Genomic DNA, 12,989 nt, shown 5'->3' with positions numbered 1-12,989 from the left:
AAATAGCTATATGGGAAATTTAATAAAACCATCCTTGTCACATTTCTAAATAATACGAAATCAAAATGCGTAAAAATGATATACTGTGAAATAAAGAGCCGAAACCAAGGCCGAAATAAGTATAAGTACGAAAGTGAGGTCATGGGGGAGGCGAGGGCCTGTGATAAAAACATCGCGTGACAGGACGCACCACGGAAAGACTAAAGCTTTATTAAACATAATCCTCAGCAGAACAAGAACAAAGGCATGCAACGACAGTAGTAGAAGCAAGAACGTCCTCCCCCTACGTCCGTAACTGAAGACAAGAGAAGTAGAGTGCAGTGACAGCTCACCTGATTGAGGAAGGGGAGGAGGGGCAGGGAGTCACGGTGAGAGCAGCACCACCCGCCACCCTGTCGCTGTCATGCCCCCAACCGAGGACCGCTGGTTAGTGCAACATTGTATTGTCATCGTGATACATACGTTTTTATAGTGTTACCAATAGCGGTGCCTGTTTTTATTGATGTCAGCACGAGTATGTATTTTGTTTTATTTGTATTGCATTTTTATTTATTTATTCTTTTTTCGGAAAAAAAGACATCTTGCTATTTAGAAGATGAAGCAGTGTTATCTTGGTGAATGGGTTTCGCCCGCCACACTCTGGTCTACCTTTTCTGGTGTCTCACCTGTACTCAGGTACAGGATATCCCTCAACTGTCACATAGTCACCAAAATACTGTCATGGAACAAAAGGAAAGAAAAAAAAAAATTCAACACCATTCTGTAGTTGTCACTAGGAATATTTAACAAGAAATTACCTTAAAGGGACATTCACACCTTAAAAAAAAAAAAAAAATAGGAACTAAATAAGACCTTGCATAGTACATATTTTTGAGATCAGTAGGAACTTCAGAATAAGATATTAAATGTTATTGTAATCCAGGATATATGAAATTATATATCAGTATATATATCTGAATTAAAATCACACCTTGGCACAGAGGATTTATTTTCTGCTGATGCAGGTATTTCTTTGTTATTGGGAAACAAAGGCCATCCAAGGATTTTTAGTGCAAGGCTAGTAAAAATTCCCTCTCACAAGGTGTAGATGAAGTGTAGTCATGCAAAATGTAATTCATAATAGTTATGGAGAAATTTTGGATTTATTGTCATAAAACCCAAGAACTTTAATTCACTGAGTTAGATTTTGGCAGCATAAGTAATAAGTAGTTAAAGTCTTGAAGAAACATTTGAGCATAGACAAAAGTTATAAACTTATAGGAATGTATTAAAATTTTAGATGTAAATGGCACAGAGAGGATTACACTGATGGTTTTGCAGCCACATGCCACATATAATATAGCAACACCCACCATGGGTAGCTCAGAGCTGATAGACATCTATCAGATAGGTATGTCATGAATCTTCCTATTGTTACATGTTACTTATTAACTTTGTTATATGTAAAATAATCATTCTTCTTGATATGAAGTGATTGGTTGGCTCATAGCAGCTGATAGACATATATCCCACAGAGAGGACATGTAATTCTTTACCGTTATCACCTCAAGTTTAATGGCAAAAAATAACTATAGAAATGTAGGTTGAGCTCAGGCATATATATATATATATATATATATATATATATATATATATATATATATATATATATATATATATATATATATATACACACATTTTTTTTCTCTTGATTTTTTTATTTATTTTTTATTTGGTTTCCCTAGTCATTTAAGGTAAGAATGAGTGGTTTGGCACTTAGGAATTGTTATCCCAAGTGAATGCCTTTCCTAACCTCATACCTTGGCCAGGATTCAAATTATATGCCTGGGAATCCCTCTGCCCCCAAAGCACATGAGGCACCACTGTACCACAGCAACCCCATTCATTACATGTATATAGTTCAGCAATCAGTCTCCAGCGCCCTGTTTCCCACTCTTTTTACAATGGGGACGCTGAAGAGAATTGTGAATGTGAGGAATGTTATTAAGGAAGCTAAGATTGTTACTACAAGTACATATTATTATCATTCATACTCTGAAATATGCACCAGAGTTGTGGACATAGATTGCAGCACAACAATGCACTTAGTGGTGATGAATTATATAAGAGAAGCATGTGGTCTGTCAAGATGGAATGCAGAGAGCAGTATGAATGTGTATGAGAATTTTGGTGTAGGTGCAACTGCAAAGGCAATATACTGTGGAGTAGTTGGGTGGGTAAGCATGGTGCAATGAGCTGGTTCAGACATGCGGCAAGAATCAATGGGAAAAGAGGATGTGCAAAAGTAAAGCTAAGGAGCAAAATGTGAGAGGGATGCCTCCAGTAAAGAAGTAAAACAAAGTGAATAAGTAGTGGAAGGAGAGAAATGATGAATGTGACATTGGCCACACTACAAGGGAATTCTAAAATAGGGAAGATGGAAACTTTTGTCATAGGCATTTCTTTAATTAAGGAAAGTCCTGAAAGAGAGAAGTGGTGTGAGAAAGCAGAGACAATGGTAAAATGTGCATTATTTTTTTTATTTTACACAGTATCACATATCTTGATTGTTTTTCTCATCTAAGTGAAGATATCAAATAATGCATCTAACTTGGTAAAATAGAGGCTATTTGTTGCAGATCAGGTTTATCAATTTGTTCTATATGGATTTTATCTCTTAACTTTTAAGTTGGCATGGCAAGACACTTTGTATATTTCTTGTAATCGAACTACCAGGATTAAATGGAAAAACAGTGGATCCTCAATTTAACAGAAATAGTAAAGGACTTCACAACAGTACTTATTGAGGTCATTCACCTCACACTGTCAGGGACAAACCACCAGTCCAGTAACTTGTGTGTCGTATGAGTATGTATGGCAAGATGTAATTAACAGAAATGTCAAGTGGTGAATTTATCCACATCTCTTTATTACCATTTAATTTGTCTTTTTAAATATATGTATATATATATATATATATATATATATATATATATATATATATATATATATATATATATATATATATATATATATATATATATATATATATATATATATATATATATATATATATATATATATATATATTATTTTATCCTTTCTCAAATTATATACTGTCTTTACAGATGCATGAAGGCTATGCTTCTTTTTCAATACATCTTTAGAAATCCCCAATTGGAAAGAAGTAGATTTCATATATGACATTATTTTTTTCAAACCCATGCTCTCTATAACTCCATGAATATTGTACTAGAACTCTTACTCCTGTTAGTAGAAACCTGATGTTCAGTGTGGTGATACTTAGCTTTAGCTGGCCTTGCATAGCTTTGTTTGAAAATACATTGAATGCAGTTGGTTGTCTACAACCCACAAAGTCATCTTGGGTTTAGATAAGACTAATCAGATACTATTCTATAAGTTGTGACTTAAGCACCATCACCATGCTGATGAAACCATGGACCACAGTGTTTTGGGGAAAATATTCAATAAAATTTTGAATTGTTGCTAAGAATGATTGAGGAATAAAGTTTGTTAGAATAGAGAAAGCAAAAAAGGCATCCAGCGTATCACATTAACACTTGTTGAAATCCATTTTATGTAATTAGGTATACGCTGTTAGGAATTTGTGAACTATTGTATGAGAATGCCCCAAATCACATTATGTCATCTAAATGTCTTGCAAAGTAAGACTAACACGAGTGTTATGGAATATTTCAATGGATTTTTCCTTATCACTTAAAATTAAATAGATTGTATAATATAAAAGAACCATTCCAAGCTACAGTAATAGGATCATTGCCATTAGTTCCCAGGAATTTTATGTAGCTATTTATTTGTTATTACCCTTGCATTCCTATAATTTTTATGCACCTAACAAGTGGCATGTTTGTGTGTGTGTGTGTGTGTGTGTGTGTGTGTGTGTGTGTGTGTGTGTGTAGGTTGGTTGACTTCAATGCAGTGGAAGGATTGGTGCGGGAGTTGACGGAGACTGTCACAAAGAGGCGGCAGGTGTCTGTGGGGACCGTACAGCATGCACTACTCTCCAACAAGTTGAGGACAGCCATCCCACAGGTGAGACAGAGTTAACTGGGAAGAGGTTGGCATAAAAAAGGAAGTAAGACATAGCAGAGATACAGAGAGAAAGAAAAAAAAATCTTGTAAGATATGAGGATGAGTAGTATGTATTGTATTGTGTAAATAGGAAAGTAAGATATGGGAGAGATGTAGAAGGGAGGAATATGGCACATTACCTTCCTGCATCTCCCTACACCTCCATTTGTCCAGCCTGGGGTGCAGCATCACTCATCCCCTAATCCCCCACACTACCTTCCCACCCTCCCTACACCAACCCCCAACACTTCCTTCCTGCAACCCCCTTACACCTCCATCTGTCCAACCTGGGGTGTAGCATCACTTATCACCCAACCCACCACACTACCTTCCTGCACTCCCCCTACACTTCCATCTGCCCAGCCTGGGGTGCTGCATCACTCATCCCCCAACCTCCCACACTGCCTTCCTGCATCCCTCCTACACTTCCATTTGTCCAGCCTGGGGTGCAGCATCACTCATCTCCCAACCCACCACACTATCTTCCTGCACTTCTACACCTCCATCTGTCCCACTTCAGGTGCAGCATCACTCATCTCCCAACCCACCACACTATCTTCCTGCACTTCTCCTACACCTCCATCAATCCTGTTTCAGGTGCAGCATCACTCATCTCCCAACCCCCCACACTACCTTCCTGCACCCTTCTTACACCTCCATCTGTCCAGCCTGGGGTGCAGCATCACTCATCCCCCAACTCCCCACACTACCTTCCTGCAGTGCCCCTACCCCTCCATCTGTCCAGCCTGGGAGGTTATTTCATAAAACTTTTAATGATTTGCCTCTTAATTATCATGGTGTGAATATATTGATACCATGGTTATTATTTTTATTAAAAATATTTATTTGTATATAGTCACATGTTTGTAAGCATATTACTCTGAAGAAATGTATATTGCTCTGTGGGAATCTTTGAGAAAGTGAAGTTTAGAAATTATGTATTAGAAAGTATGGAAGATTATGTGTATGTTTTACTTGTTGGTTGTCACTGACAGCTCATAGCTATGGTTTCTGGTTTAATGCATGTGTGATATATTTTAGTCAGCAACATCTGATGTGTTTTTATATTAACAGTAGTGTGGAGTTAGAAAGTAGTATTTCTTACATAGCATGAATAAGTAACTGTTTTATGTGTGTATTCCAAGCCTAAGTTTGTTGTAGTGGCTGATATTTGCATGTAAGCATATGACCCTACTTGATATTCATTACAGGAATACTTAGGATGCTTGTGAAAGGAAAAGTAAGGAACACTAGTTACACATGCATCAGAATGATGCTGAGTTAGTCAATTTGTATGAAACACTCAGTACAAAAATGTATTAGTGATACTTTTCTTCTTCTTTGCAGGTGGATACACAAGTCAGTGACCTGATCACTCGTCTTGACTCATGGGAGCTGCGTAACCTTACCCCACAAGAGAGGGAGAGGAGACTCCGGCTGTGCGAGAGACTCAAGAGTACAGTCAAGAAGGCACACATGGACTTCACTGAGTGAGCATTGAGGTCACAGTGTTTTGGACAAGAAAAGAATAAGCAGGTGGCTGTTAAACATGGTTAAGGTTGTGCTAGTAAACTCTTGGTATTCAAGTCCTGTTCTCTGATTCATAATATGTTTTTTTTTGCACATGCACAGACTTATGGCAATTACTTCCTCTTAGTATGATAAAAGAAAATGTGCATGCACAGTCATATGGGACCTAGGGCTTCTAATGTGAGAGAGTAAAAGGTAATCCTAAAGCTATAAACTCAGAAGTAAAATGAGTTACAATTTATGGTCCATGGGAACTGTCATGTAATAAGAATTCAGTCAGTCAGTGTCCACAGATGTAATTTTGCTAGGCGTGGGTGAGAAAAATAAGACTTGTTCAGTTAAAAGTTAATAATGAAAACAACCCATGGTACAGTTAAAAAGATTTGTGAAACAAGAGGTCAGAGAGGAATGCAAGAAATGACATATGAAGAAATTTATAGTTGTAGCTGCAGATTTCACAGTAGCTGTTCTTTTTAGAAGTAGTACTGAAAAATACTGGGAGGATTGGGGAAAGATTTTACATGTACATTTTACTTTGAGATCTCTCTCTCAGTGACTGTAAGTGACTGTACAATGTAGGTGAATGAAAACAAAAGTGCAGATAAATTAGGTGAATTAATATATATTATCTGCTTTATTATTTGATTGCTGAATATGATCATGGTTTATGGATGACTACATAATGATTATTTCAAATGAGGAGTATGAGAATATTTGTGAAAAAAGAAATCTGGTGGACTTAATTCAATTATATTACATTTCAGAAAAAAGGAACCTGGTGGGGCACCTCAGGGTGCAGGGTGGGGCTGGGGTGTGGAGGAGGAGGAAGGGGAGGACACCAGGCACCTCACCACCAGCCAGATGAGAGAGGAGCAGCAGCGCCTCATCCAAGGTGAGGGATTCCTCTAATGGTGCCTAGACAGTCTAAGCCATCAAGAGAGAGAGAGAGAGAGAGAGAGAGAGAGAGAGAGAGAGAGAGAGAGATCCAGCAGAGGGTTAGTATACAGGTGATAAGTAGATGACCAGAGGGTAATGATGTGTTAATGTCTAACCATCAATGATCAAGTAATCCTAATTTGTATTTTGTTGCTTCATCATCAGTATTATACTTTCCACTGAAGAAAGAAGAGCAGAAGCTCCTTTATTTATTTATTCATTTATTTTATTTAAATAAATAAATAAATAATTTTCAATTATTCATTCTTTTGTCTCCATAACTCACACATTATGTCTGCCTTACCTGAAAAGCTGGGGTGTGCTGGACCCCTTAGCCTAAGAGTGGAATGCTGGCCCTATTTGTTTTCCAAAATAAAAAATTTTCTTGGAAAAAAAAAAATTGCAATGTAAGTTGGTAATGCAACCTGACAGAGATAAAAACAACAGAAATAATACTTCAATCTTCCTCAAAATTAATATTCCCTCACCTGCTTTTCCATTCCTGTTTAAACATACTACTGTAATTACCACCAAATATTAGTCTGTTAAAAGGTGTGGCCATGCAGATGAAACCCTTGTTGTATATCTCCTCTCAGAGCAAGACCGGGGCCTGGAGGCCTTGTCCACTGTTGTGTCACACCAGCGAAGGATTGCATCAGCCATTGGTACTGAGGTGGAGCAGCAGAATGGTGAGCAAACAGTGAATGTATATACTGGTATGCATGTATATCCATTCATGTATTTTAGGCAATCTTCCTACATCCTGTATGGTATGAGAAGTGTTGGTTATTAAATAAACAAGGAAGTCTTTCAATCTTGTAAAATACTGCAAGAAATCATAGTGGTGGATTAGCTAAGTGCTTTTATTTTATTTTAATTATATTTTTTTTATCTTTTTCCTAATTCCAGCTTCTCTTCACTTTCATTCACTTCCTTCCTTCCTTCCTTTCATCTTTGCTTTCTTCCATACTTTTCTTATGTAGCCATCTCTCATTATACTTTTTAAAATTTATTCATACTTACTATTGCAGGAGTCTTTACTCATGTTACACTTCTGTTTTAATTGAAACTCCCCACATCTAACTGGACTTTAATTCTTAACATTGATCAGCTGACATGGGTTACTTGTTTGTGTAATATTATTTTCTTGTAAATATAAATGGTATACAAATACAGTGACATAAGAATATATATGCATGGAAACTCATACATATATGCGTTAAGTTACTGCATATTACAAAATGACATCTGTTTAAAAGAAATTGTGCTAGCTCAGCAATTTCCACAAGTGGTGGGTGTGTCACTTAACCAAGATTATAACCCTATCCCTTATCATCAGGCTCCATGACTTTCTATGTAGGCACCCCCTGGCAGGCAGTAACCTGCCATTGCCTGTGTCATTGTCTTGCTAAAAATCCAGGTTAAATAAGGCAGCAGGGCATGAGCACCCTTCAAACACACCCTCCGTGACTACATGCCCTTTTGTTACAGGACACGCTACACATCTAGAAGAATCCTCAAAATATTATTCTACTTCCAATAATATGCACCAACTAGTCTTATATTATACTGTAGTAATATAAAATAAGTGTAAATTTACAAAACTAAATTTTAAGCAATTATAAATGTAACTGGTAAAGTTAACATATACTTAGCAACACTTTAAGCTCCAGATTTAAACTGCACCTGATGGCACTTGTAACTATGGACACTTTCTTCTCTTCATCTCATCCCCCCTTTTTTTCCCTTTCTTTCTTTCTTCTTTCCTCCTATAATTTATTCATCTTCCTTCTTTATGACATTTCTTTCTTGTGTTCTTTTTTTGCATGGTTGCTTGCTCTTCTCTTTATTCCTTCAATCCTTTTCTTTTACCCTTATTTATTTATTTATTTATTTATTTATTTATTTATTTATTTATTTATTTATTTATGTATTTATTTATTCATTTATTTATTTTCCTACTAGTATTCACTATTCCTCCAGAGTTAATGATGCCCTTTAACCTTCCCTTCAGAGATCCTGGATGACATCACGCAGCGCACAGACAACACCAGGAACCGCTTGGTGGACGAGACCGGCAATGTCTCCGTCGTCACCAGGAAGGACCGCACCTGGCGTGAGTACCTGATGGAGGAGGGAAGGTGTGGCAGAGATGGAAGAAAAAGAACAGTAAGACCAAACATGAATACAAAGAATAGAAAGAATGGGGGTAAAGTAAAGAGACATCGATAATTGACTAAAGCATGAAGGGTGGATGGAAATGGGTTATAGTGGAATGGGGATTGACAGGTATGCTTATTTATTTGAGATGCTTAATATGGGATACCAAGCATTATTAATAAAGTTAAAGCAAATGCCATAACTTCAGGATTCATTACTTTAATGTTATTATATTATTTTATTTATTTATTTATTTATTTATTTATTTTATTTTATTTATTTATTTTTTTTTTTTCTTTTGTTCATGTTGCTCTTAAGCCAGTGGAGCATACTTTTCAGCGTAAATGTTTTAGGACCAGGGCATTAGATGGATAGATAGACAGATGATGATTATGTTTATAATATATATATATATATATATATATATATATATATATATATATATATATATATATATATATATATATATATATATATATATATATATATATATATATATATATATATATATATATATATATATATATATATATACTGCAGATGGTTATGATAGCCATGGGATCAGTATTAAGTATTTGTACTGGTAGTAATGATAACATTTAAAATAGTGCTCAGTAAGATTATAAATTCACTAGACTTTCATTCCTTTTGTCCTCAGCATACTGGTTGGTGATAGTATTGCTCTTCGTGGCCATCATTATTGTGGTGGTGTGGTAGACGAACCTTCCCTCTCCTGCTGCCCTAAGCCCTCCCTGTGGAATGCTTCATGAGGGAGGGAGTAGGGAAATAAGAGTTACCACTGCATTCATCCTTCATTTTCACATATCCTCCTCCTCCAGCATTCCAGGATCCACTTTTAAGACTGTGAGTGGAGACATGATGTAGCCTGGTATGTATTTTTCTTGTTAAAGAGAAAGAGATGTGGTCATGTCTGTCCATTTTCCTTTCTCTTTCTTATACTGTGTACCTCCTTGCCTCCTGGAATTCTTTCCCCACAATCTTATTTCCCATCCTCATACATTGAAATATCAGTGTGCATGTTGCTCCTGCACACTCAGGAATATGGGTGTCACTTAAGGGTCCAATATCCTGCATTACACAAATATCAGACAACTTCTCATCACTTAATTTTGTGGCAAGACTTGGAGTTTACAGCATCTCACTTACATTGGAACACATCTACCATACCGAGTGTCTCGCTTATCTTATAAAAGTAAATTTTCATAATTTCACATTAGGCTGAGTGATCTTCCCTCTGCATCTTGCTATCATTTCTGTTATTGATTTTTAACATTACAACTTTGAGTATCTGATCTTTTATCCAGTGTGACATCTTGCCTATTCTACACTCTTCCTGTTGAAAAGACATTAGGAATTCCAGGCAACAAAATTTACTTGGTCATTGTCAGACTTACACACTACAGAGTTCTTTGAACAACAGTAATGAATATACTTATGTGATAATGTATGTTTAATCCATATTAAAAGTCATACAGCATTTATCAAGGCTACTCTTTCCTATACACACTCTCAGAGTTAGCAGAGCAGAAAAGGTTAGAGATTTCTCAGTGCCTCTTATATCATTCCCCAAAACATGTCAGGTGGAGTGCTCCTTTAAGCTTGTTGGTCATGTTTATATGACTGGTGGATGAACCTCTCAAGCATGGTAAGAGGTTTGCTTTCTGTACTGGTGTCAGTCTCCTGCAAACTGTGGTCACCAAGAGTTGAGCTGGTGCAGAACTCATGTCCCTTGTCTCTTCTCCCCTCTGGTGCAGCAGTTGATTAATACATTCATTATGTTTTTTGTCACCTTTCCAAATTTCTACATGTAAAATATTTCCTTTAACAATATTTGTTAGTCTTTCCCAAAGCTACTTAAAAAAAAATAATAAAAAAATATTATATATATATATATATATATATATATATATATATATATATATATATATATATATATATATATATATATATATATATATATATATATATATATATATATATATATACACATATGAATGGGAAGATAATAATAGTATAATATTGTTAATTTTTCAGAAAAAAAATGTGAAAACAAACACTATTTATGTTGACTAGTCCATGTGACTTTTGATATGTGCCACATCTATAATGCTTGTTCCACTCTGCACCTGTCTTGTGTTTGAATGGCTAATACCTTGATATTAGTATTGTCTTATTAATATTATTAAAAATCAGCTTAGGACAAGGTTAATTGATAAAGTTATTGAAAATATCTTAAATATGAAAAAAATTTGAGAAGTGGCAAGAGTAGCTTGAGTGTACTAATTCTCTGCTCCTCTGAAAGGGAAGGGGAGGCTGGGGGTGTGACTTCTAGATCAGGCTAGCCTGTGGTAACTATAATTTCAGTTACCTCATCATGTGAAGATGACTGTCACTGCAAATTCACTCAGATAATGTGTACATAGGGCATTTTCATATTGTAACAGTTTGATAGTTACTCTGATACATAATTTCATCAGTTTTGATTTTTTTCTTTTTGCCAGGTGGAAAACAAAATATGTGTATTTTTTGCTGTACATATTTGTGCTTGAATTGATTTTCATGTAGTTTTTCATTATTATTGCCCAAAACAAGACAATCATTGCAGATTATGTGTAATCTTTTGCAGACTGATGTGTGTGTGTGTGTGTGTGTATGGCAACATGAAAATATGAATGAACTCTAGATCTGATGTTTTAAGGACCTACTGGAGACTTGTATCTGTTGATATTTTTTTATTAATAGTACATGGTACATAATTTTGTATTCCACTACTACTACTACTACTACTACTACTACTACTACTACTACTACTACTACTACTACTACTACTACTACTACTACTACTACTACTACTACTACTACTATTATTATTATTGTTATTATTATTATATTTTTATAAGTCACAGTCACTATTATTGATTTTCATAAAATAACCTCATCCAGGCTGACAGTGTTGTTACTTCACTCAGCAGCCATACACATATGAATCATGGCTACTTCAACTTTTTATATATGCTATTTGTGTGATTGTCTTGGTATTCATATTTGTTAAGGATTTCTTTTAAATCAACATACACACCTCCTTTGTATCACATATTTTTCTAGTCTGTGTCCAATTATCTGTATATATATATGGGGAAAATTTATATTATTATTATTATTATTATTATTATTATCATTATTATTATTATTATTATTATTATTAATATTTTGTGTGTGTGTGTGTGTGTGTGTGTGTGTGTGTGTGTGTGTGTGTGTGTGTGTGTGTGTGTGTGTGTGTGTGTGTGTGTGTGCATACTTTTATACTTCAGAAAACATTCACAGTACAGTAATAATGAAAGAAGTCCTGCAATGAGGGTGATATTCAGGGAGGTAATCAGGACAGGTCTCCCTTCCACAAGTGTCTGCACCTCAGCCACTACATGCTGGGGTGGTGGTGAGGCTGGCTCTTGGCACACTGGCAGGGAAAGTATCACTTTGCATTGTATGAATATTTGTACTTTATATTATTGCTGTTTTGTATTGTGCCATTTGTGATAGGCACTCACTTTTATCCTTTTGTTTTCATGCCCAGACTTTAGGTCATGTTGATTTTGATGTATTAGTAGTGTTGTCTAATTTTATATTGTGTTCTGCCATCCATATTTAGAACCAGGAAACACCATGAAGTAAGTAAAAATCGTTGTTACTTGTGTACCTGAGAATGTATCATATTTTCATAATGCATATCAGTACTTTCCCTACTCATGCTCTTGAAATGGTGTGCTCACTCTCAGCTTCAGGGTACAGATTGTATTGTATTTTTTTATTTATTTATTTATTTTTTAAATGAGAAGATGAAGAGAAAGAGAAACTGCATTGCAAACCACAAAATGGCAGTTCAACCAGTTTGCTTGCTTCTCAAACTTTACAGAGGATACCAGAGTAACCTTTCAGTATTCATCCTGCAATTCCATTTTTCTCCCTCTTTAATATGCTCAAGTTTTCAGGTTATTATGTATATGCAAAAAATTAGTTCACATGTGCATCAGAGGGTAGTATGCATGTGAGATCACACACACACACACACACACACACACACACACACACACACACACACACACACACACACACACACACACACAGTTTTGAGAACAATTCACTATTATTAAGGTCATTTTAATTTTATTTTCTTGTTCCACGGGTAGGTTGACGGCAATGTGGTGATACTTGTATGCTGCTGCCTTTTGTATGATTAAACAAGATTGCAT

At 35.6% G+C, this 12,989-nt stretch overlaps 1 protein-coding gene across 2 annotated transcripts; it reads left to right on the top strand.

The window, feature by feature from the left end:
* Positions 1-142: 142 nt before the first annotated feature.
* Positions 143-10,218, top strand: LOC135094341 (syntaxin-8-like). 2 transcript variants are annotated; one of them, XM_063994368.1, is made up of 7 exons: positions 143-426; positions 3,921-4,053; positions 5,440-5,582; positions 6,387-6,514; positions 7,155-7,247; positions 8,573-8,674; positions 9,377-10,218. In XM_063994368.1, the coding sequence occupies exons 1-7, from the start codon at positions 404-406 to the stop codon at positions 9,433-9,435; spliced, it is 681 nt and encodes a 226-aa protein (XP_063850438.1). In that variant the 5' UTR covers positions 143-403; the 3' UTR covers positions 9,436-10,218. The 2 variants fall into 2 exon arrangements, with proteins under 2 accessions (XP_063850438.1, XP_063850447.1); XM_063994377.1 differs by lacking the exon at positions 3,921-4,053 and having other exon boundaries at positions 288-426.
* Positions 10,219-12,989: the final 2,771 nt, after the last annotated feature.

Source organism: Scylla paramamosain, chromosome 3 (genome assembly GCF_035594125.1).
Source record: "Scylla paramamosain isolate STU-SP2022 chromosome 3, ASM3559412v1, whole genome shotgun sequence".
NCBI classification, from domain to species: Eukaryota; Metazoa; Arthropoda; class Malacostraca; order Decapoda; family Portunidae; genus Scylla; species Scylla paramamosain.
The sequence above is the reverse complement of the archived record's forward strand: the minus strand, read 5'-3'. Positions and strand labels throughout refer to the sequence as shown.